The sequence below is a fragment of the Diabrotica undecimpunctata genome, chromosome 7, assembly GCF_040954645.1.
Source record: "Diabrotica undecimpunctata isolate CICGRU chromosome 7, icDiaUnde3, whole genome shotgun sequence".
Taxonomy (NCBI): domain Eukaryota; kingdom Metazoa; phylum Arthropoda; class Insecta; order Coleoptera; family Chrysomelidae; genus Diabrotica; species Diabrotica undecimpunctata.
This window is the reverse complement of record NC_092809.1, coordinates 104,276,199-104,303,009: the sequence shown is the minus strand read 5'-3', so window position 1 is coordinate 104,303,009 and position 26,811 is coordinate 104,276,199. Positions and strand designations below refer to the sequence as shown.

At 32.5% G+C, this 26,811-nt stretch overlaps 1 protein-coding gene across 9 annotated transcripts in view; it reads right to left on the bottom strand.

The window, feature by feature from the left end:
* Positions 1–26,811, bottom strand: part of Slob (Slowpoke binding protein) — a 244,998-nt gene that overhangs the window by 77,141 nt on the left and 141,046 nt on the right. For all 9 annotated transcript variants that reach the window (XM_072537940.1, XM_072537941.1, XM_072537937.1 and 6 more), the window contains one exon: positions 255–555. In XM_072537940.1, the coding sequence (XP_072394041.1) occupies positions 255–555 (301 nt within the window). The remainder of the gene's footprint in view (positions 1–254; positions 556–26,811) is intronic.

Here is a 26,811-nt window from a genome sequence, read left to right as displayed (position 1 = left end):
TTATGGAAAACATTTTAAAAACAAAGTATTTTTTTTTGGAAATGGTTAACTGCAGAAAAAAATGTTATACGCCTTCTTTGTTCTAAATTGTGTATTATATCCATACCCTAAAGGAGCGCATTATTTTCGGAGACACCCTGTACTGATACTTTAACTGATAAGATTACAATAGAGCTTATGCTCCTTTCTGAAAACAAGCAGTCACGATAAATCTGATAATTTTATTGGCAATTTAAAAGAACAAAACAACTTACCGTCCTTAACGAAAGTCCTTCGCCTCTAGACGTATACTTTTTTTCATAGTCTTCGTGCCAGACTGACCCGTAAATTAAATCCTTGAGGCTTCCGGTGGGATTTAGAGGGCTTACGACTGCCGCTCCCGCATCCCAGAACTCTATGTCAAGTACGGGGTGGATGTACGGATGTTGCAATCCCCGAAACAAAGACAAAAGCGTGTCTCGGGTCACTTGGGACGGACTAATCGGACAAGTAGATGGGAGAGGTAGTAAGGCTAACAGTCTTTCAGCTCCTAGAATGTTATCTTGGACGATGAACCTGAAAGTATAAAATGTTTGTGGTAAGATATTTAATTTTACTGCTTTAAACATTTTTAAAAGTATATTAAACGAAAATTTTTCTACAATACATTTCATATTTGATTGATCAATTTGATAAGTTATAAACAAATTCTATGAATAAAACAGCAAGAATATTATTAAAAGTTTATAAGTTTTTAAACATTATATTTATAAGATAACTTTAATGTAATAACTAGATTCCGAATTTCTAAGCATATTGTAATTACTATTTTAATGGAAATAAGCCACAATTGAAGGTTAAAATAAGTTTATTGACGTTTCAATTTTCATTTCGGAAATTGTTCTCAAAATACAAACAATAATAAATTAAACAAATTTTGTTTGTTGTTACTTGGTGAAAAATTCTTCTACTTTAATTTTATCTGACTTAATTATATTGACAATTCAGCCATACATTATACATTTGAAAGTAAACGACTTTAAAATAATATTGCCAATATTGCTGAGTTGCGTTCCTGGGACGACTTTATTATAAACTAGTTCATTCGATTACATGAAATCAACTTTAACTTAAGAATATCTGTCAGAAAAAAATCATAGCATGTAATTCGTCTTTAAAAAGACAACCACATGCCAGGATGACAGTAAAATTCTCCTGTTAGTGATTCCATAAACCAGGAAAAAAACCTCATAATACGAATGTTTGTTATTCAAAAAACATAAATCATGTATTCTTGATATGTCACTAACTCACCAATAGTGGTATTTTCTTTTTATTAACTTCCTCTTTCAATATGGGTAACCAGATCCTACTGCATTCCGCCGAGTAATTTGCGACACAATTAGTCTCATTCAGCATAATTAGAGCCGCTTGTTTGATTTTTCTCTTTTTACCATTCGTTTCTTTTTGGAATATACTTGAATCATTCCATTGGATATGTTCATTATCCCATGCGTGTTTATATATTTGAGATCTATCAAATTCTCTGTTTTTAATATAAGATTGATGTTCACTTATTCTAACATTAGCCATTAGCCTTGATCTTTCACCTAAATTAAACTGATCGCATTCACAAGGTATTTTATAAATACAATTATTTGTTCTTTTTTGTTCATTGTTAGGTTTAGTTTTAGACAAAGTACATAGATCTCATGTGTGTGTTGTTGAGATGTTGAATTTATTTCCTATCCTTTTAAGATATTCTGATAATCCTTTTAGGTATGGTACTGGTATTTTCCTCGTAGTATTCCTTGTGTATGCTGTACGATCTTGTTCTAAGTTGTTGTATTCTATTCGGTCGATTGTTCAAAATTCCATATTTATAAACGATAAAGGATAACCATTTTTTAATAAAACAGATGTTAACAAATGTTTTTCCTCCGAGAACGAATTTTGGTTTTTTTTTAATGGCCTTGGCATAGCCAATTGACCAGACTATTTTGTAATTTGTAGAATTTTCGTTAGAACAAGCAATTTTGGCTCTATCGTATAAGGATTTAATGATTTCCTTTTTTAATATTGATATTGTGATTTGATTTGTAATTTGAATATCTGTTGGTGTGTGTTGGTTTTCTATACACTTGGTTCTCATATCGAGTATCGTCCTTAGAGATTAAAACATCCAGGAAAGGTAGTGTGTTAATAAATTCCTTTTCCATGGTAAATGTTATTGTCTCTTCTTAATCGTTTATATCATTTAGGAATGTGTCCAACAACTCTGATCCATGAGGCCATTTTGAGAACACGTCGTCTACATATCTCCACTATTCTCCACAATATTATGGGTTTTAAATTTTGTTTAGATATACTATTTGCTTCAAAATCTTCCATAAATATATCGGCTAATAATGGAGATAAACTAGAGCCCAATGCTAGACAAAATTTTGTTTACAGAATTCAGTATTTAGTTGAAAATATGTATTATCAGTACATAATGTCAATAACTCCATTATAGCTGATATGTTCATCTTGTTCTAGTTGCCAATGTATCATCACTCTCTAATTTTGTCTTGACTATATTCAAAGTCATACCTAATTACACATTTGTAAATAAACTATGTACGTCAAAACTTATTAACATATTATTTGAATTAAATTCAATATTTGATAATTCAATTAAAAAATTTTGTGTATTTTTTATAATTGTGTCATATTTACTTGCAAATATTTGTATAATATTTAATAAAAATTTTGACAGTTCACTACAAGGAGAATTCATGGTACTACAAATAGGTCTAAGTGGTATATTCGTTTTATGTACTTTTGTTACTCCATAAAAATGAGGGGTCTTACTGTAATGAGGTATAATTAATCTTCTTTGATAATTTGTTAAACAATCGTTAAACTTGAATAAAGTTCTATATATTCTGTTTTACAAAGGCTTTGTGGGATCCGTTGTTAATTTTGTATAAGTTCGGTTTATTATTAGATATTTAATTTTGTTTTCATATTGAATTATCTCCATTATCACAGTTGCATTCCCCTTGTCTGCTGGTAGGATGATTATGGAGTCGTCATTTTTTAAAGTTCTTATAGCCTTTAGTTCCTCTTTGCTTATGTTTTGTTCAATTTTAATAGACTTTTCTAATTTAAGTTTATATAATACTCTGTATTCTTCTTTTTCTAGAATATATATATATATATATATATATATATATATATATATATATATATATATATAAATATATATATATATATATATATATATATATATATATATATTTATAAATATATATATATATATTTATATATATATATATATATATATATATATATATATATATATATATATATATATCCCGATTATCATTGCGCCGAGCCCCCAGACACTACTACACTTATCACTAAAGCTCGGATTTATAGGCAACAAAAATTGAAGAAAAAGGCGCCTATATAGGCAAACATTTAGGCAAAATATAGGCAATAAAGGAATATAACTTATTATTTATTGTACAAAGTGAATTAACGTAATATTAACTTATGGCAGGTATATTTACACATCATAATCATAACATTAGTATAAATAAACTAGTAACTAAATAACTGTAAATTAATAATTAAACATTGTAACCACTTAAAATGTTATCATTAATAGAAACAACTAAATGTTTTTCAATATTTTCGGTCTTAAAACTATGTCTTCGATCACTTAAAATTAATTTGTACATTGAAAACGAACGTTCGACATCGACAGATGTAATTGGAGCATATTTCAGAGCAGATAATAAACCTGGCATAATCTGAAATTCCTTGGAAATTGTCCCATTCAAAACTTTAGCAACATTAGATAAAAACGAAAAACCTTCATTCTTGTCGAAAACATATTTCATTTTTTTTTTAATTAATTGACCGTTACTTCCAGGTGCCGATTTAATTTTCGTCTTTAAATTATCTATTAATTTTACTGACTCATATAAATTTATCTCTTGTGTTTCTAATAAGGTAATTGTGGTAACTATTAATTTATAATTGTCATTGATATAAGCGAGTTCCTGTTTCAATTTGGGATTTTTTAATATTTTTTTTGCTTCTCGAATGGCTTCGGAAATATCATCATCAAATTCTGACGTAACTAATTCTGTTTCATTGCAGTGTTCAAAGTAAAAAAAAAAAACTGCTTCGAGCCAGGTTCCCCACCTTGTAATTACTGGTTTAGGTGGAAAAGGGACACCGGGAAGTCTTTCTTTATATATTTGCACCCTCAACGGAGCCTTTACAAAAACTTTTTTCATAAAATTTATAAAATTATTTACCAACGGAAACAGATTTCTTATTTCTTCAGCAATTCTATTTACCCCGTGGGCTACACAAGTGCAATGAATTAAATTAGGATAAAAAATCTTTAAATTAACAGCATCATTTAACATATATGCCGCAGCATCTGAAAGCATTAAAACTATTTTATTCACTGGTATAACGTTGGGTAAAAAGAGGTTTGTTAAACTATCTTGTATAAATCGACTTATTGTTAAATTGTTTGTTTTTTCCAATTCTTTAAAGGCAACTAAATAAGGTTTTCTCGCAAAGTTTTCGTTCAAAATTCCAATCATTAAATTAGCTATATACCTGCCGCATACATCTGTCGTTTCATCCACGATAATATACAAAAAATTGCCCTCTAACTCCCGCTTAATTTTTGAAATACATTCCACATAACATTTTTCCACAGTATGTTTTCTCAATGTACTCTCGTCTGGTAAGGATTTATTAAGATATTTTTCGAAAAAGCATTTAAAACTAGAGTTAGAGGAATGTTGGATGCAATCATCATCTGGCATAAATCAAATTTAAATGCGTCTTCCTCCTTTTTTTTTGAACTGCTTAAACTATCCTGCAGAGATATTTGGGCTAACTTAGAGGAATTTAATATTTCCAAATTACGTTTATGAAGTGGGGTTCCACAATGCTGGTCAATCAAGTACTTTTTCCTACTTGAAATCTGAGAATTAAAAAAAAATAATTAGAATTCTAAAACCGCTTTAGAATTTAGTTATGTTGTGGGACGAGAAAAAAAGAGAAAAAATAAAACTTACCGATTTGCCGCATGGTTTACAAAATGCTCCATCTCCTAGAGAAAGTTCCGAATAAGGTGCGATCCATAGCCTTAATTTAGATGTCATCTTTTCACACAAATGTCTAAAACGTTTTAAAACGTGTTCTTTGCTTTTCGGTATACGCAACAAAACTAAACTAGGATATAGAAATTTGTGACTAAACTCTGATACAGTAACCAACTGTACAACTGATAAACAACTAATAAAGCTTAGGGATTTCCAAATAGTTAACCCTCAAGTCTCGATCAGGTACATTTTCCTAGAAATCTGTTAAATAAACAAACCATTGATATTTTATTATTGGCCCAAAATTTTATTATAGAATGGTTTAGTAATAGAATAATATCATGGGTAGTACCATGAAATTTTAAAAAAGGCACAAATAGGCGGAATTTACGAAAAAAGGCAAAAAGTGCAAAAAACAATTATAATAGGCAAAATAGGCGAAAAAGGCATTTTGCCTATAATCCGAGCTTTACTTATCACTAACCATTACTGGTACTGGGAACAGAGGACGGTTCATTTATATCGTCGATGGTGACGTGGTTTGGGTGGAGATTGGCGCGAACATTTCTGATAGTAGAATTTTAATTAACGGGTGAAGCGGACAATATTTTCTTGATCTAGACCTATATGAGAGGTCTCCAAGTCAAAGGTAACCATATGCCGTCATACCTTTTATTAAGAAAATTTGGCCTTGTTTTAATTTCTCTGACTTCTCGAATAATTCTTGGTTTATAGAAGCGGATGGCGGCTATGGCTCTGGAGTTTTCAAAATCAATTTTGTAATCTGTTTGAAGATGGTGTTGACCTAGAGCTAAAATTAAGTCGGAATTTATATATATAAATTATAATATTTTGGATTCAAAGATTTGTTTGGCCTATATAGGATCCTTGTCAGTCTGCACAAGATATTCCATAAACTCTGTGCTGTTCATTTGGAATGTTGTCTTTGATAGATCGGACAAGAGATGAAAGTTTTTGTTCTGGGGCGAATATTGTCTTTATTCCTTTTGATTTAAGAATGTTGTCGATTTTTTCAATAACACCTTTGATGTAAGAAAGAAAAGCTATCGTATGATGAGGGTCTAAGTCTTTGGGTTGAGATTGAATGGGAGATTGATGTCTGTGAATGCTCCTATTGATGTGATTTTCGCGGTAACCGTTTTGGATAAGGGCTTGTTTTAAACTAGAAAGTTCAGCGGCACCTTTGCGATGATGTAAGTAGAGTATATCTGATATATCTGATAATATGGAATAGTTGTTTTGTTATTGTAGCTTTTCAACCAAAACGCATACTGATAAGACCTTTAAATTACACTCTATTAAACATGAAGGAAGAAACACTTCATTTTTTAACCGTTAAACAAAAATTAAATAAACAGTCGAATATAAAGCTGCTGGTTTCATTAAAATGCTTCAAACAAAGACGCATTTTCAGATCAACAAGAAGATTTCCGCATTATTTATGTTTTTCGGCATAACCGATCTCTCTTCATATTTATTTTATTACTTTAACAAATTGTAACTTAACTTATTGCTACACAAAGAAGAAAAATAATTTATAATCTTTATTTAGAATAGAGGCAATAATCAAGCGAAGCAGTCTATTCTCTCTACCTTGGTATGAACCCCAATTCTACTAAATCGTCCCCAAAACAACGACATACATTAAGTTAATTTGTCAACTTGTTAACCTAATGCGTTAACTTATAATTTACAAGTGTTTTGTTATTTACCTCTTTTCAACACCAATGGGAGAGTGTTGCTGTTTCCGTCATTAATAAAGTTACCCAGAAGTAGGTTACAATAAAACCACTATTTATATATTTAGCCTCGTAGTTACACAATTAGTTTTCTAATTTTCTTGGCAAACATTAATTTTGGCGATAGACTTCTATACAACTCAAATTTAGAATTTTCTTAATTTTCTTTAAGCAGGAAAAAAATCTAAATTATTATAAATGAATAAAAATTAGTTGCTTTGTATTTATTATTAATAAATACACATTTTTTTGTCAGCAAACATAATAAGAAAACAACTAAATTTACCAAAGCTTTTGTGCTGTAATTAAAAAGGGTACAATATTAATGCCTTTTTTTGTATAACACCTGTAGGTACGGTGTTTGTATACTGCTATTTGGTCACAAATGACCAATTATCAGTTATTTTCTGACCTAATTTAATAAACAGCAAATACTTAAATCTAAGGGCTTATCCTATGGCTTACTCTTATTTTATCTATCAATTAATGCACTACAACTAACATGCAATAACATCACAGCACTATACTCTGCTTTTTACACTAAATTGTTACACATTTACACTAACTCAAATGGTTTTGTCCTTATAAGTCTTCTCTTTAGTTCAGTGTTGTCAAGGAGCTGGATTGCCTCGATATTCACATGACTATGCAGCTTCTGCACGTGACTTGCTGCTGTTCTCTTGATTACTTAGGTCACAGTTTCCATACCTAGGTCCTGGTGGAGGTTGCTGTTACGGATATATCAAGAAGCATCAACAATGTCCCTCAGTACTTTGTTTTAAAATCTCTGGATAATTTATGTAGATTAGCTTTGGTACAGCCCCAGAGTTGGCACCCATATATCCATACTGGCCTCAGTACTTGCTTGTAAATAGATAATTTATTATGAATGGATAATATTTAATTTGTTCCAATCAGCCAATACAATTTCTTATATCTAATATCAAGCTTTCCTCTTTTGTTTTTGACATGGACTCCCCAACGCAGCCTCACGTCTAGGGCAATGCCCAAATATTTTGCTTGAGCAAGTTGCATAAGGAACTTGGGTATCATTTATTATAACTGAGAAATTTTCTATTTTTTTATTTGTAAAGTTAATGTGTGCAAATTAAGCATCATTTAATTACATTCGCCATTTTCTGGTCCAGGTATGTAGTTTATTTACTGATAGTTGCAACTTGTCAGTTGCTTCTTCACTAGTGTCTCCTATCGTTAGTATAGCTGTATCATCCGCGAAGGTGGCAATAATGTTTTGTTCTAGCTCTGGAATGTCACATGTATACAATAGGTACAGGACCGGACCTAATACACCCCCTTGTATCACTCCAGCTTTGATCTCCCTTAAGTCGGTGTACACTTCTTCTTGTTTTATTTTAAAATATCTATTCGCAATATATAATTCTAAGATTTCTGAATACTCTTTAGGCATGAACATTCTTAGTTTATAGTTTAAACCCTCATGCCAGACTATATCAAACGCCTGTGCTACGTCCAAGAAGATCGTAGAGCAGACTTTCATTTCTTCTAATGTTTGTTTTATTATATTCGTTATTCTGTGAACTTGATCCATAGTGGAATGTTTATTTCTGAAACCAAATTGATGATTTGGTATAAATTTTTTTCTTTCTATTATTGGTTTTAATCTTTTCAATTGAAGTTTTTCAAATAGTGCTGGCATCACCGGCAGGAGTGATATTGGTCGATAGGTCACTTTATTAGGAGGTTTACCTGGTTTGGCGATCGTAATGACTTCGGCCACTTTCCAGAGTCTGGGAACATATCTCAATCTAAAAGCAGCATTTATTGGGAGTGTCAGCTTAACTATAGCTTTTCTTGGAAGATTTTTTAGTAATTTTCTTGGTATGAGATCATATCCTGGAGATTGCTTAGGATTTATGTTTTCTTTTATCTCTGTTGATACTTCTTTAAATGATGTTCTGTTTTTCGGTTTTGGAATGGTTCTTTCCATCTCAGTTCCTCACCAGCATTGTCGTTGGGTTTGAACGTGCTTTCTAATTGATCTGCAAATCGTTCTGCTTTCTGTTCGCTACTTCTAGCCCAGTTGCCCTTTTCCAACTTGATAGGAAGAGAACGAATAATAGGTCTCTTAATTCGTTTTGTTGCCTTCCATAACGAATAATCTGTGTTCTGACCAGCTGTTAAATTATTTAAAAAAGAATTAATTGCTAAATTTTTTATATTCTGTATCTCCCTTTTTAGCTTTTGTGTAGAATTATTTAGACTAGTTTTGTCTCGTGGAGCTCTGTGTTACTGCCATTTTTTTCTTAACTTCCTTTTTTCTACTACAAGTTCTCTGATTTCTTTTGGATAGTTGTTCCCTTTTGTTCTAGAAGTTATTCTGGGAGTATTTTCCCAAGCTACCTGTTGGATATTTTTTTCTAAAAACATCTAATTCGTCATCAAGTTGCTTCGTGTTTCTCAATGGCACAGCAAGATTACAAGATTGCAATTTTTGTGTCCAAGGTTTATATTTTGACGCTCTCTCAGTCAGTTTTTTTATTAGTCAATATTGAATCCAATATTGACGAATATTAATGACTGAAAAAATGTATACAAATAAGAAAATATGTAGTGTCATTGAACAAAAGCGATATGTATAGAGTTGTTCTAGCTAGTAATCATGATTCAGCGACCTTAATTAAATGCCCATATCAATAAAACTAAACCTATTAATAAGAAAATGACACATAACCATAATTGAATCCAAATCTGTTACTATTACATTAAAAAACTGTCAGTGCTCGGTATACAATAATCCAAAATAACTCAATCATAAGAGGAACCAAAAAATATAAAAAATTAAACATTTAATACAATAATTAAAAAGTTTTTTTTCTTCTTTAAGTACTGTTCCCAGATCTAGGCGCTAGTGGCTTTAATGAAAATTTGGTAATATTTTTTTGGATCTTGTACAACAATTGGTCTGATGTTCAGTCCATTGACGAAGGTTTTCTAGCCACGAATATTTAATGCAAATTTCTTTTTTTCTGTTGAGTATTAAGTACGTGCAGTATCCTTTGTGACTCATAAATTTAAGTACTTCTGTTTGAAATAGGTTAAACTCATAATATTTTGGGCATTTTACAAAATGACCACATCTCGATTGCTTCTAACTTGTTCATCATTTTAACTGTCTTGATCCACGTTTTACATACTTATAGCAGTACAGGATACAAATAGCGTTTTAGGAAGCTAATTCTTAGTTGTAGGTTCTGCTGAGAATTGCAGAGAATAGGGCTAGGTTTCATAAATGCTTCGCTTACTTTTTGTATACTAGTTTTATTATCTTTATCGGGATTGAATGTGCCGTTTATCCAAGATCTAGAGTCTTAAAGTGCAGGCAGATCCTGTATAGACAGTATATTTTATAAAAATCAGGGTATTAAGAAAAGACTAACTCTGAACCTTACAACTCATAATGGTCTTTATGAATCTGACAAAAGTATGCGATAATGTACCACTTTCAATGTTTTGGACAAATAACAAAACACAAATTTCTTAGAGAAATTCCTTTTAGTAAGGATCTAAGTCTACTGCTTATCATCTACACTTTTCAAAATATGAAATGAGGCACTCTCAGTGTGGAGAAGGAAGTGCAGCAATAATGGTATCTCAATCAAAGGCTAAAGATTGAGCATGATACGCTTCGCTGAAGACTAAGCTGTTCTTGCCGATGACGGGAGTGATATAGACTTTCAGTTGAGATAGACAAAACCGAATACTTAGTTGTAGCGGAAAGCCAGATAGCCTACAAATTTAAATGGGAACTATAAAATCAACTAAACCCTTTAAGTACTTGGGAGTCCAATTAACATCAAAAGCAGGAAGTAACGAATAAATACATTCCAGGTTTGGCCAATCACGATTAGCTACTAAGCAGTTACATGGACTATTGTGGAGTAACAAAATATCAAAGAAAATAAAAATATAATTTATAAAAGAAAAATAGAAAGTATTGAGTTGTACTGCCCTAAACTATTGAAAATAAATCAATGCTTAACAAATAAAAAATTTAGACCATGAAAAGGAACTATTAGAGACGATATTGCCGACTCACTAGACATGATAGGGTGAGGAACAAAGGTTTTCGGATTTTTCTTGAGTTTTATTGAAGATTGTGAAAACCTATACCTTGAAGGTTACACATTGGCGTTCAGAGTTAGTTGTATTTTTACATATTGGCACCCACTGTTTCTGATGGACCGTTCAATGGTTACAGTACATTTTTGCTGGAGCTGCTCTGCTACTTACATATTAGATAAAAACAAAGAATAAAAATAGTATTTCTGGATATCTAGTATGCTAACAATATTCTTTGTTTAGTTTGGTTTTTTTAATATTTTGTTACTTCCGTTTTTTTTCGCTATTGACAACCAGTCAATGGCCGAATGAATATTCTGGAAAACACTATTCAATAAGAATTTTTAATAGTCGTAGTTTATAAAATAGTCACATATTCCAAGCATTTCAAATTATCTACGATTTGTAGAAAACAAACGGGAAATATTTCCAATAAATACGTGAATGGAATATTCAGTACAAAATCCGAATTGATAGCCTACCATTATATCTGGCAATATTTGGCAACTTCACCACAATAATAAACTCTATTTCTGTGGAATTTTACATCATATATATATATATATATATATATATATATATATATATATATATATATATATATATATATATATATATATATATATTATATATATATACAGATTGAACGAATTTAAAACGGAACATACAATTTAATATATGTCTGTTTGAACTGCATTTGAAATAGTGGACCAATATAAAACTTGGACAAAAATAAATCCATACCCGGTGATAGACATTGTATAAAATATCGTTCAACTGTCTGTCTCCTTTAAAGGAAAGAGGAGCTTGCCTAATAGTCGGAGAGATAGAGCCGAAATTTTGAATCAGTAATAAGACATTTCTCTATTGGAATATATTCATTGTAACTGGGTTAAGACTTTGCCTTACAGGCGGACGCCCCTCGTGGTACAGGGGGTGGCTATACAGGGATGAAGTTGTCATTTTTTTCGGAAAAATTAACGATCGATAATATGGCTGAAAATTGGCCCAGAGTAAGATCTTGGTATAACTAGACGAAATCCCAAAGGGCGGACGCGAGAGTGGATACATAAGGGGTGGCGGACAGGGGTGAAATTGCAATTTTTTGGGGAAAAATTAACGATAAGTAATATGTCCGCCATTTTCATGGCTCATTATTTAGCCCCTAAAAACTCTAAATCGAAAAGAGCGGACAGCTGGGTTGTTACAGGGAGCCATAAAACGGGATCAAATGTACCACTTGCCTGCGCATTTTAGGTCTCGGTAACAATTTCCAAACTGACTTCTGTTACTATTCTGAAAAGCGCCATGTAGAGTTTTCCTCAAAATTTTCCAAAAAAATTTCCGTAAGTGAAAATTTTCGTAATTTTTTGAGGTAAAATCTAATTTGTAGAATCCTTTCGATTTTCTGTCAGTTATACCATGATTTTTTTCCAAAAATTTTCAAACGATTTTTCCGATAAGAAAAAAAAAATTAGAAAAACTTTTCTAAAACATTTGATAAAACTCTACGTCATCGTCTGAATCTTTTATAGAATATTTTGTAGTTTTAAAATGTTATTATGATAATGTTTTTTTTTTCAAACTAAAGTCATATTTACTTTACAAATCACATTTTTTTCTTAAATATATCTCTGGGCAAATTTTCAGCCATATTATCGATCGTTAATTTTTCCGAAAAAAATGACAACTTCATCCCTGTATAGCCACCCCCTGTACCACGAGGGGCGTCCGCCTGTAAGGCAAAGTCTTAACCCAGTTACAATGAATATATTCCAATAGAGAAATGTCATATTACTGATCAGTTCAAAATTTCGGCTCTATCTCTTGGACTATAAGGAAGCGATAAGTGGTTTGACAGCATAATAACTGCTTGTGTAGTCTAGTTTTTTCAGTGATTCTAGGCAACCAATTTGGGTGGAGTTTTGACTTGTTCTTGAAAGAATTCAGAATCCAGCAGCCCGCTGAAGTATTGGATTTTTATAATATAATTATTTGACAACCTTTTGTTGGCCAACCACCTAGAGCGGAGTTGAGCCAAAATACATTGATTTCGTATGTTCCGTTTTAAATTCGTTCAATCTGTATAACATTATTTTTGCAATTCATCTGTTTCAGAATACAAAGAAAACTTTTCTTTGTTCTTTGTTTTTTGAGTTAATGGTACTGGGGGTACTATAATTACCGATATTTTAAAAACGTTCTACAGCAAACTTTTTAAAATGATATATATTTGTAGACAAGAGGTTGTCTTTACAAAATATTTATACACAGAAATTACAGTGAAGCTTAAGAAAACCAAAATCAGATGGTCGTAAACCAATTTTCCAACCTACACAGTATTCGACAATAACCACTTTGGATGATAAAAAATTAGTATATTTTATTTATTTAGTATTATTAGATTCAACACACACGGCTCCCACTCACTTAACGGAGAAAACATATCCATCTGAGAAACCTATGGTATCACAAGGATTGAACTCTGGTGGGACCCTTTTCGTGTTATTGAGCCTTAGGTAACTTGATACATTGGATAGTCTCCCAAAAATTTTCAGCATCTGGATGTTGGCAGTAGTATCGCTTCATTATCGCTTTATATGTTTATTAAGACCTACAGTTTTATGTTATCTAAGAGATTTTTAGGAATGACATAATGATCTTATGATCGTTATGATCGTTATTTTTATCAAGCAGATTATTGTTATTAGTGATCGCCATATCAATTAATATTGTTTGTCTAGTCCCTATATAATAGAATGAGAAAACTTTTTTGTAATCGAGATATCAATATATCGCTACGAATAAGAATGCTTCGATGTTATATTTTCTCTACCCTTTTGTATTGGGTTGAAGCTTGGACACTTAAAAAATCCAACACTAAAAACCTAGAAGCATTCGAAATGTGGTGTTACCGACGTATTTTGAAAATATCATGGATGGATCGCAAAACAAACGAACAAGTTCTCGAACAACTGGGAAAACAATGCGAAGTTTTAAATTCCATAAAAATCAGGAAATAGGAATACTTGGAGCACATGGGGCACAAAATAAACTTTATTCGCTGCTAATATTTTTTTTTTTATTTCGGACTTCCTTTCTCCGGTTTTTCTTATTGTAACTCCTAGGTATTTGAACTATTCTACTTCTTTAAACTCAGAATTTTATATTTTGGTCTTTTCTTTCATTTGATTTTTCCTAAATTTTAATATTTTTGTTTTTTCTTGATTTACTTAGTCCCATTACCTCCCCTTTCTCTTTTATTTTTTCTAGATCTTCTTTCATTATTTTTCTGTTCTTTGCAATAATAGCAATATCGTCTGCATATGAGATTATTTGACCACCTCTTGTTCCTAGATTTCCTTTATTTATATTTTGTAGTAGATATGCTAAGGCTAGATTAAATAGCGTTGTTGATAAGGCACCTCCTTGTTTCATTACTTTATTTATACTGAATTTCTCTGTCTCTCCTCTTTGTGTCTTTATGCTAATTTTTGCAGTTCTCATTATCATTTCTATTAATTTTCTGTGTTTATTTGGAGTTTTTAATTTTTTAAGTGCTATCATTAATCCTTTTCTTTTATTTGAATTAAGTGCCTGTTTGAAGTCTTTGAATAACATTTCTAATTCTAATTTATTTTCGTTTGCTTTTTCCATTATTTGTTTTATTGTGTGTATTGCATCGGTTGTAGATCTTCTCTTTGTGAATCCACTTCTTTGTGTTCTTTGGTAACCTCCTTTTTATTATTGATGTCAATATTTTGTATGATGTATTTAGTAACGTTATTCCTCTATAATTTTCACAAATTTGTTGGTCTCCCTTTTTAAATATTGTTATAATCTATCCCATCCCCCAGTCTCCTGGCATTTTTACTTCTTTCCACATATTTTGTTCTTTAATCTTTTTGTAAAAATTTTTTGTATTTCTGTTTGTTCTTACGTGCTCTATTTCCTGCATTTTTTCGTCTACCCATCTTCTTTTATTTTGCTGTCTTCCTTATTATTCTCTGTCTTCCTCTTTATCTGTTCTTAGCAATTTAATTCTGGCTTGCACTTTTTTTTCTGTTATTTCCCTACATTCTTGGTTAAACTTTCCGTTTTTTGTTTTATTCTGACTTTTACCTACCTGCATATTTGCACTTTCTTCTATTGATTTTTTGATCGTCTTTTATTCTGTGTTTATATCTTCTGCTTTATATTTTTTTTTTATTTGAACTGTTACTACCTCTTCATATTTTTTTCTTATGTCTTCGTTACTCATTTTATCGACATTCCACTTTTTATGTTGGTTTTACTGTGTTGTACCAATTTTAACTTTTTGTCTTATAGTGGCTGTGACCATGTAGTGGTATGAATCTGCACAAGCACATCTAAATGTTTTTACATCTTTTATTGACGATTGTTTTCGTTTATCAATCATTATGTGATCAATTTGACTGTATGTTTTCTGATTTGGTGACTTCCAAGTTACATTATGTATTTTAGGGTGTTCAAATTTTGTTAAGATTATTAACAAATTTGTTCTTGTTGCTAGGTTACATAGTGTTTGCCTATTGTCATTCGTGTTTTCGTATATTTTATGCGTTCCTGCAATTTGTTGTCAAAAGTCCTCTTTTCCAACCTGGGCATTGAGGTCACCTAGTACAAATATGACATTTTCTTTGGGTATTTTTTCTATCTCCTCTTCAAACCTATCATAAAAGATTTCTTTTTCGTCTGCATTGCTTGTTTCTGTAGGGGCGTATAAGTTCAACACTGATATATTAAATGGTTTGTTGTTAACTCTTACATCCTTAGTCATATTGGCTGGAAATCATCTTATTTTAAAATTTTTGAATATGATTTTTGTATTGGAAATCCAAACCTCAAAATAAATGTAACATGTAATTCTATAAATTGTGGTTTATTACCATATAAACATAATTTTGAACTTAAAAATATTCCAAGAAAACACTTTCAGTATCTAAATTTTTCACCATTTTTTTAAATTTCCGATGTAGCCTTTTAAATTATATCCCGATATGTGTGTATATTTCTAATTAGAATTAATTTAATACCCAATAATTTTCCTCGCGTGAAGGGAAATTCTAATTTTAGCAAGAATTTCATATGGTTCATTCGCACGCAATTTCCCATAGCCAACTTCATTAAAGTAATTTAACTAGGAAACACTGATGAATCGAACGGGTAGTTTAACATGGTCTATATACTGTAGGTGAACTGAATTTTCAGTTATCTTAAGGTAATACGATATAATAAGGATCTAATAGCAGTAGTTTATAATATTATAATTAATATTAATATTTCAATGCACATTATTATTGGTTATTGTAATATAAATAAAAAATACTAACAATAATTAACGTTTTAATTAAATTGGATCTCAATCTGCTAGAATGTTTTCCAATGTATTAAAAACAGGTATCATTAAACAGTTTTTTAAAGGTGGAGATCGTAGTAAACTTGGAAAGTATAGACCAATAAGCTTGACTTCGAATCTCGGTAAAGAAATTAAAAAAATTATAAACTCTCATCTAAATAATTTTTTTAAGTAACATAATATATTATCTAAAAGTCAATATGGCTTTAGAGAGGGCAGGTCTACAGAAGATGCAATTGGTAAATTGATAACAAATATTTACAATTCTTTAGATAATAAAAAAGTTTCTTTATGTATATTTGTAGATCTTGTCGCCAAGGTAACCAATCACGACAAAGATTGTTACTTTGGCCGGCCAACCACAGCGCTCGTTATTAACTGCGCTGTCATTGGCCTCTCGGCGGAAGTGTGCTGAAAATTCTCAAACACGATGTGTATAAAAGAGCAGCACATCTTCCGAACGGGATCCAGTCGTCATACACTACTAGCCCCGTAAGACCTTGTTGGTTCGGTGCGCTTCTAAGCTACATTTGAGTTTTATTAATTAACCAATATCCTGCTTTCGTCGAAGACGTCCAAAAATTGAAGAATAATACCTAATAATGGTTATCCAATTTAGAAGTTAAATCATCAAGTGTACGAGAACCGGCGTGTCGACTACAAAACGCTTCCTGACAGTAGAACACGACTTTCTGAGATAGAAAAGACATTGGTCTTATAAGTACTTCAAATCGTGTCGAACTGACCTCAGCGTTATTTGGGCCTGTCACGGTAAAGAGCGAATAAAAGCCCCGACGGGGACTTGTACTGGCTTTTCCGATCAGGTTGAGCTGCAATAACACTTCGTCGTCTCCGAAACCTTATGTAAATAGTAACTATATGAATTACTGTTAACAAAAAGGTAGCTATACGAAGCGACTGGCAGCAGGAAGGGTCGACATTGCCGGCATTCTTGTACCTCTCTCGAGGAGAGGGAACGCGGCTACACGAAGCGAGAAGGCCGACATCTTTGTGGAACTTGAGATATACACCACGCATCAGAATTCTAATACATATAAGTCAGTGTAAGAATATTTTGTCTGTAAGAAAGCTCGAACTGTTAGAGGATTCTGATTGCCGGTGTCCCCTTACCTACCACAAAGGCTCGGCGTAACTTCTTGCCCGTAACGGCCGGTATCTCAATAAACTCCTTAAATACGAAGATGGACTCTCGAAACTTGAGATCCTCTTCGAGAGCGGCGGTTGTAGTTGTAGATCGTCCAGAAACCCCTGAAAACCAGAAGGACGCTACGGTCGTACGACAATCTCTCCAAAGCATTTATTCTATAAATTACACAATATTGTTAGGTACATGAACTAAAAAATTACGGATCAGAGGTATGTCCTTCAAATTGTTAGAGAGCTACTTAAGTGACAGTCAGCAAAAGGTAACTGTAGATGGTAAAATCAGAATGTCCAGAACTGTGACTTACGGAGTCCTGCAAGTAACGGTGTTGGCGCCGCTTTTATATACTATTTATATAAACACATCACATATATTACAGACCTCAGGCCAGATCATAAGTTTCGCTGACGATACAGCCACTTTTTATAGCAATAATAATTGGAAAAAATTAGAGGGAAATGTCGAAATGGACTTTGGAAAAATAAAAAAATGGTTTTAACTTAACCAGTTAAAATTTAATATTGAAAAAACTAAACACTTTCCGTTTTCGTCATACAACACTGGGTTACCAAACTTTAATTAACTTGAAATTGACAACGATGCAATAATTCTAGAAGCAGAAAACATTAATTACGTTAGTATTGTAATAGACAGACACCTAAAACGGGATCACCATATTAAATATATAGTCCAAAAAATAAGAGGTTTACTCCCAAAATTCAAATATCTTCGCGACTTCCTGGATGTTCACCACTTGAAGATTTTATACTATTCTCTAGTACACAATTATCCTATGACAATGGTTCACAAACTTTTAATCTCGCGTACCACACACGAAAATATAAATTAGTAGCGTACCACTGAACTGTGGTAATCTTTCAAAAACCTTGAAAATGGTAAAATAATAAACACTGCAACAACTGTTTATGAGAACATTATTATTTATTAATTATAGGAAAAAATACAATATCCTCAGTGTGAAAAATGATGCTGTATGTTCGAGACAAGAGATGAAATATCTGGCTCAGTTGTACTTAATTTCAGGCGCAAATTAGTGTCTATGTTAAGCTTGTTACGATATTTATTTTTTATTATCAACATAGCAGAAAATCCGCTCTCACAGAGATATTTGGTTGTAAATGGAATTAGAAACAGTAATGCTTTTCTGGACAGCGATGGATATTAATTTTTAACTTTTAGTTAAAATTCACACAGCTCTTCTTTGTTGAATTCCACTTGCAAAGCTCCATCACAAGAAAACTCTATCAGAGATTCCTTTTCATTTACACTTAAATTTTCATGAACATTATCCAGATCCGAAGCGAATGGGTTCCTTATCCAATTGAACTCCGAATAATCTTCTTTAAAATATGCTTCAAATATTTCACCGATCATTTGGCTGTGATTTTTGATGTTATTGATCACAATTTCACTCACTGTAAGTTCATTTTCACTTATAAAATTTTCTAAATTAGGAAAAGATGCTAGGTTCTCATTCGACACGCTCTTTTCAATCATTTAAATTTTTTGATAAATGATTTTATTTTGTCATTTACTGAAAATCTGTTTGTAGATCTACCTTGCAAACTTAGATTTAAGTCGTTGATGCGATTGAAAATGTCTGATAAGTAAGCCAATGATATAAGCCAGTGTTCGTCTGTCAGTCGATTGCGTAATTCAAAATCAGTCCCCATCAGAAACAGCTGCACCTCAGAACGTAACTGGAATAATCTGTTCAGCATTTTGCCTCGCGAAAGCCATCTAACCTTTGTACGTAGCAGCAACTGAATATGGTTACTACCCATTTCGGAACACAAATTTGAAAATAAACGAGAGTTAAGTGCCCGAGATTTAATAGAATTTACCACCTTGATTGCATCTTGGAGAACATTTTTAAATTGTTCGGGCATTCGTTTTACTGCTAACGCTTGTCTGTGTATACTACAGTGCATAAAAGTACAATTCTTAGCAACAGATTTTACTTTTGTGGCTACACCTCCGAATCTACCTGTCATAGCTCGAGCGCCATCAGAGCAGAAGCCAACGCAATTCATCTAGTCAAGTCCATTTTCAGCAAAGAATTCATCCAGTTTGTTGAAAATTTCATCCGTTGTAGTTCGTGTTGATACCGGCTCATAGAATAAATAATCTTCCTTAATTGTTTTATTTTCATGTATATACCGCACGTAAACCATAAGTTGAGCATAGTTCGTTACATCTGTACTCTCATTAAGTTGTATCGAAAGAAATCGCTACTTTTTACATGATTGATGACTTTATTTTTAACATTTGATGCCATACTGTCGATCCTACGTTGAACGGTATTATTGGACAGTGATATCAGTTCTAGCTTTTTAGCTGACGCCTCACCCAACATACAGGTAACTATATCTTTTGCTGCAGGTAACAACAACTCTTCGCCAATTGTGTGAGCTTTTCCTGACTTTGCAATTCTTAGGCTAACTAAGAATGATGCCTCTACTGATTTTTCTGTACTACCAGTAAATGAAGATATGACTTTCTTAGTGCTTTTCATTTCTATTAATTTTCGGGTGAAAAAATCCTTCGGTTTGCTTACTAATGTAGAATGTTTTGTGTTAAAATGACGATTCAGTAATGAGGGTTTCATACTTTGATTTCATAAAATTTCAAAGCAGATGACACAGTGAGGGCGTGGCTCATTATTTACATCCGTCACCGTGAATCCAATATTTATGTAATCTGGGTCATATTTTCTAGTAATTTTTCGAATTTTAGTAGGTATTTTATCTTCTTGCATTACCGCACAATCTGGCTCCGAAGTGGAAATCGATGGTAAAGAATTTTTAACATCATCTTAAATCACTGCACAATTTAATTCTTGAGATGAACTTGGTGGTACATTATTTTGAGCACAAGGTCTTTTTACACTACTAAGCCACTTATCCATGTTAATTCAAATATATTAAACTTGAGTTAAAACAAATTAGATAGGTAATTTGACGAATGCTAGCTGGTTGGACGTGCGTGCGGACGCTCGATAGCTTTGTCACTGTTTGACTCGCTTCGCGGTCGCCGAAAGATGTGCTGGCCAGCAAAATAGGCGGAGCTTAATGCAAACTAAAGTAGAAACCCTCAATTTAGAAGAGTGATATCATAGTTTAAACGCGGAATATCCTCAAATTTAAATGTACACAGCGGCCCTCGAAAACTGCCTGTTTTCTCGATTGCAATTTGCGTTTCCTCATAAGAAATGACAAAATATATAAAGTAGTATATTTATTTGTGCTTCTCTATAGTAGACTTGACCAGAAGTTGTCGAACAGTGTAGCCAATTCTTGTTCACAAGTAGTAATTATGGTCATACAAAACCTGTATTCTTCCATGCAGCGATTATTACCGTCATAAAAATACAAAAAAACCTGATCTTTTCAATAGTAAATATTAAGCACAAAATTGCAATGAAATAAATTTTATTTATATGTTCCGTTTCGTTACATATTTAAATTTATAAAATAAAAATCGATATTTTAAAACAATATTTTTCAATCGTTTGGCAACTTTGGAATTAGCGACGGAACTTCGTTTCAATTCAAATCCACAGAAAACCGTCAAACTAGTTTTTGTCGAGCGAGTGCCCATCAACAATAGGTTATTTACATTGGCGTATCTGAGAGTAGGGTATTTTATGCGATAAGTTTCTGTTATTGATAAAACGTGTTATTGATAATACGAGTGTTATAGTTTGTCGTTTTATAGTAAATGTTTAGTTATATTCTGTGATTATTTGGTTTGAGTTTTATTGGAGTTGGACAAAAAACCGAGTTGTTCCAAGAGAAGACTGCAAAATTCTGATGTTGATTCCAAAAATGAAATTCCGCAAAAGAGACGGAAAATGTTAACGTCCGAAGAGAAGGTAATAATACGAAACGTTTATGAAGCAATTGTCGACAGAAAAATGGAATTAAATGTTAGCCAAGCGGTCGACATTTGTAGCAGTTTAACAAAAGTATCCGTTAGCTGTATTTATCGTGTACTTAAAAATACATCGGACAATAAAAAGCAAGAAAAAGGTAAAACTAGAGGTAGGACAAGCATTGTTTTGGATGACGAGACAAGGAATATTATACGTCGAAAAATTCATTCATTTTATTTTCGAAATGAAATTCCAACACTGAAAAATATTTCTCAAGAGCTCGAAAACGATGACTCCTTACCCAAGATATCTCGTAGAGTCTTACCCAGGACCATGCGTGAAATGAACTTTCGATATGTAAAACTCAACAGAAAAAGTATGCTATTAGAAAAAAATAAAATTATTGTGCGGAGAAGAAAATATTTAGAAGAAATACGCAAAATTCGCAGCACTGGACGCAAAATATGTTATTTGGATGAAACCTGGATTAACCAAGGTTGGAAAAGGTCATACAGTTGGAAAAGTTTGGCAAGATTTAAATGTCAAAAGTAAACGCGAAGCATTTATAGAAGGCTGATATACAGGATTAAAAGCTCCATCAGGAAAGGGACGGCATTTAATCGTCACCCATATAGGAAGTGATACAGGGTTTCTTGATGATGGTTTTCTTCAATTTGAGTTGAAAAAAACAGGTGATTATTAAAGAAATTGAAAGGGAGGATTCAAGAATGGCTTACAGAAAAGGGGATTGCATACGAAGATTCAATGCTTAAAATTTAGCTTCTTGACATTGCACGGTTAAAAAAAATTGAATATCTTAAATATGCTGTAGATGAAACTGCAAAAGATTATGGTGTCAAAGTTCTGCGTCAACCACCTTATCATTGCGAACTTAATCCCATTGAACTTATCTGGGAGCAAGTGAAAGGAGATGTAGCACGCAATAACAAAACGTTCAAATTAAACGAAATTAAGAAACTTTTGATTCAAGCAATCCTCCATGTAACTCCAGCGAAATGGGCTAAATGTATAGGCCACATAATTAAAGTAGAACATCGTATGTGGGAACTTGACACTCATATCAAAGTTTTACTAGAGCCAATTATAATTACACCAGGTGGTGAAGATAATGACAGCGATAGCAGCACTGCATCTTCAGGTTTAGACAGCGAATAATATTTTCTAATAGTTTAATAAGAACATCAGCATAAAAAAACCAAAAACAAAAAAAAACGAGAAGAACATAGTAAGTGTGTATAGTGTTTGTGTTTAAACACATCAAACATTATTTTTATTTTGTTTTTTAGAATTTTATTTTGTTTTATAGGATTTTATTTTGTTTTGTTTTATACTGTTTAAGTGTTTTGTTCATTTTATTTAATAAGACAATATGGCTCTTCCGAACACCCATTTAAAAAAAGTATCGCGCCACAAGACATACCTCTGGGGTGGTGTGGAAACTGTCTTAAAATTTGTTTTAAAAAAATTTCATTGTGTAACTGTTTAAGGACGGGTCACGTCAAAAGACGTTTTAGCGTAACTTCCGCGACAGCCGGTTGGCATCAGTAAACTTTCTGCAAAATTACTTCTTTTTTATAGGTTTTTGTTTGTGGCATTCTGTATTTTTAGGGGAATGTAGGGAATGAGCCACAAAATATTTATTTATATGTTTATTTATTGACGTTTCGATCTCTATCTCCAGAGACCGTTTTCAATTATACAAATGATAGTACTATTTATTTTCTATGGCTTTTCGCTTGTCATTCTGTATTTTTAGAAATGATGGTCTATAAAGAGACCGTTTTCAAACATACAAATGACAGATATATTTATTTTTCTATAGCTGCTTGTTTGTGGCATTCTGTATTTTTAGGGAGAAGGTTGGACATAAGCCACAATATATCTATTTACATGTTTAATACATTGACGTTTCGATCTCTATTCCGTTTTTAAAGATAGAAAAAAAAAGAAAATAAACAATATAAGATTATAAAAATATATAATAATAAACAAATAAAATAAATATAACTACCATTTATATCTTTGAAAGCGGTCTTTGGATATAGAGATCGAAACGTCAGTAAAAACTTGTAAATAAATATATTGTGGCCTATTTCAAACATTAATATTTGAAAAATAAAATATAATTAACGTTAAAATAAAAGTAAGTGTACGTCACTGAATTTCCAAACAGCTTTCCGCATTTCTGGTCCTTTAAACGATGACTCACTCTCTCAAATAGTGAAATTATATTTTAGACGAGACGGCGCCCCCACGCGCCGTGGGGTTGTTAACTCAGTAAATTTTACTGTGTATGGCCTATGGCTGCTTGCGTACCACCTTAATAATCGTCGCGTACCACTGGTGGTAAACTCCATTCGCTTAGCTCGGGCATATTTTGACAGATTCATTGTCGGAAACCTACAACACAACAATTCCTACTTCTCAGTATTAATAGCTCAAGTATCCTACTATTGCAGACTTCTTTCTTTAAAAAAAAAAGAAGAATTATTCTAAATAGTGGAAGTGTATACTAAACTCATCAAATTTTGGATAGTATATATTTAAAAAATATATTTTAGTCGTTATAATTTAACATAACCATTTATTATATGGTGCAGATAAATAAATATTAATTGTCGGTAATTCGCAAAGTTCTATTTTATTTACTATTTAGTTTGTTTACTATTAATATTGGCTGTGAGTACGTGTGCTTGGTTGTATAGTAATTTCCAGCCACTTTTAGTCTGTCAAAAAGTAACTAACTTCGCAAAAAAATAATTACTAAATGCACTAGACAGTTCGGACTGGGAATAGCGAACCGAGTTTACGCGTACCACAGTTAGGGAATCGCTGTCCTATGGGATTATTGGATAGGGTGGATCATACAATGCTCACCTTAAAAATCGAAACGTTATAGAAGATTGGATAACTAGAATATTATATAGAGGGTGTATAAGATCTTCAGTGGACTAATTATTTACAAACAGCCATTTCATGGATTTAAACCAGTTGTACTCCTACAAATCGTTATTATATTTACACAGTGAAAAATCACTTCTGAATTGTACCCACCATACATATCAAACTAGAAATAGAAATTTAACGATATTAGTATCAAAAAAAGAAAAACTATTGGCCAACGCTGAATTCATTTTTGGGACCAAAAATGTTCAATTGTGTACCATCTGCCATCAAAATAATACATAACTATAACTATAACTATAAGAAGAAATTTAAAAAAAAAAAATATAAAACAATGGATCCATGGGCTGAAATTTCAAATAAATGTTATATTTTTGCCTTTTATGTTTTTCTAATTGTAATTTGTCAACATTTTGCATGTTACTACTAAGTTTTTATAATTGTAATTTGTGCGAAAAAAAATAGTTTAAAAAAAAAACTCAACCATCACGTACAAGTTGTATTCCATGTGATACACAACTTCTGTGAGAAACTGGGTTAATTTATACATATTGTATAAAATATGTATTTATCATGGTGCACTTTTTTTCCCAGGATTCATTTTTCTTTTGGCATATTTTTCTTCTGACCATCGCTTGCATTCTTTTGTATTCGATTCTGTCTTCCACATTTCTTGTGTTCAGATATTTTTGATACAATTTTCTTTTCTGTGTTATTTCCTGCGAAATATCTTGATCCCACCAATATGGTTTTTGTTGTCCGATCTTTTCATATCGCCCTAGTGCTTCTAGGGCAGCGGCGTGTATACATTCTTTGATGGTTTTGTATAACTGATTAAGATTCCTGGTATCATCTTCCGTTTCAATTAGTTTTTGTTCCAGTCTACGTTTATATAGTTTTCTAACACTTTCTTGGTGTAAACTTTCTTGGAAAGAAACAACAGAAAAAAAAAGAGATATTATCCAGTCCATATCACCGCAAACTTGGGAAGAATACTTTAAAGATTTACTAACAGAGACAAGAAAGCCCTTCAAACAGATAGAGAACTATGGTTTACCAGGCTTCAGGCTGATAGGGTCACCAATCAGAATAAATGAGAGAGAAGTCGAAACCGTATGCAGACATGTAAAGAATGGCAAATCCCCTGGCCCCGGAAATGTAGCTCCGGAACTCATTAAACATGGACCCAAAATACTAATTCAACGACTACGACAACTTTTCCAGGAATGCATAAATAAACATGAAATACCTGACGAATGAAAAGAATCGCATATGAGCACCATCCATAAAAAGGGAGATAAATCGAAACCTGAAAACTATAGAGGAATTGCAGTTACTAGTAGTATTAGCAGAATATATGAGAAAATAATAAAAAATCGAATAGAAGAAGAATACCAAGATATGGAAGCCGAAGAACAGGCTGGTTTTCATGCAGGTCGATCTACAATAGACCATGTCTTCTCTATTACTCAGATAATTGAAAAGAAAGTTGCTCGTGGCCAAGAAGTCCATCTGACGTTCGTAGACCTTAGGAAAGCATATGATAGTATCCCGCTTAATAAATTATGGGAGGCACTGGGGAAAACAAATATAAATATAGAATTGATTAAAGCAGTAAAAACGTTGTACTACCAACAAACAACAAGAATTAAAACAGGAAATCTGATAACACCGGGATTCAAAGTGACTAAAGGACTAAGACAAGGATGCTGTATATCCCCAACATTATTCAAAATATACCTCGAAGCAGCACTCAACAAATGGAAGAAAAAATGTACGAATATGAGCATACCACTAATAGACTTAACTTTGTACACTCTGTGCTTTGCGGATGACCAGGTCATCATCGCACAGGACTCTGAAGACCTTAGTTACATGATGCGAAAACTATTAGAAGAGTTTACATAGTGGGGTTTGGAAGTGAATATGGAAAAAACTTAGTACATGAGTATCGGAGGAGATCAACATACCCTTCTCGTAGAGGAAAATCAAGACATCAAACTATGTGATAACTACAAATACCTAGGAGTAAAGATCACTCAAGACGGAAAATTAGATGCAGCTATTAAGGAACGAAATACACAGGGAAGGAAAGGCATAGCCTTACTAAACAGCCTACTGTGGGATAAAAACATCTCTAAAAACAATAAAAGAAGAATATACAACACCATAATAAAAAGTATCACAACATATGGATGCGAAGTGTGGCCCCTAAAAGACAGATCAGAGAAAATGCTTAGAGCAACAGAAATGGACTTCTGGCGCCGCTCGGCGGGAATCTCCAGACGCGACAGAATAACAAACAAGAGAGTCCGAGAAATCATGGGGGTTATACATAATATTGTTGATGACATCAAAACGACACAACTCAGATGATACGGACACGTAAGGAGAATGCCGGAGAATAGAATACCAAGACAAATTCTTGAATGGCAACCAAGAGGTAGGCGAAGACCAGGAAGGCCTAGAAGAAGTTGGAGAGAAGG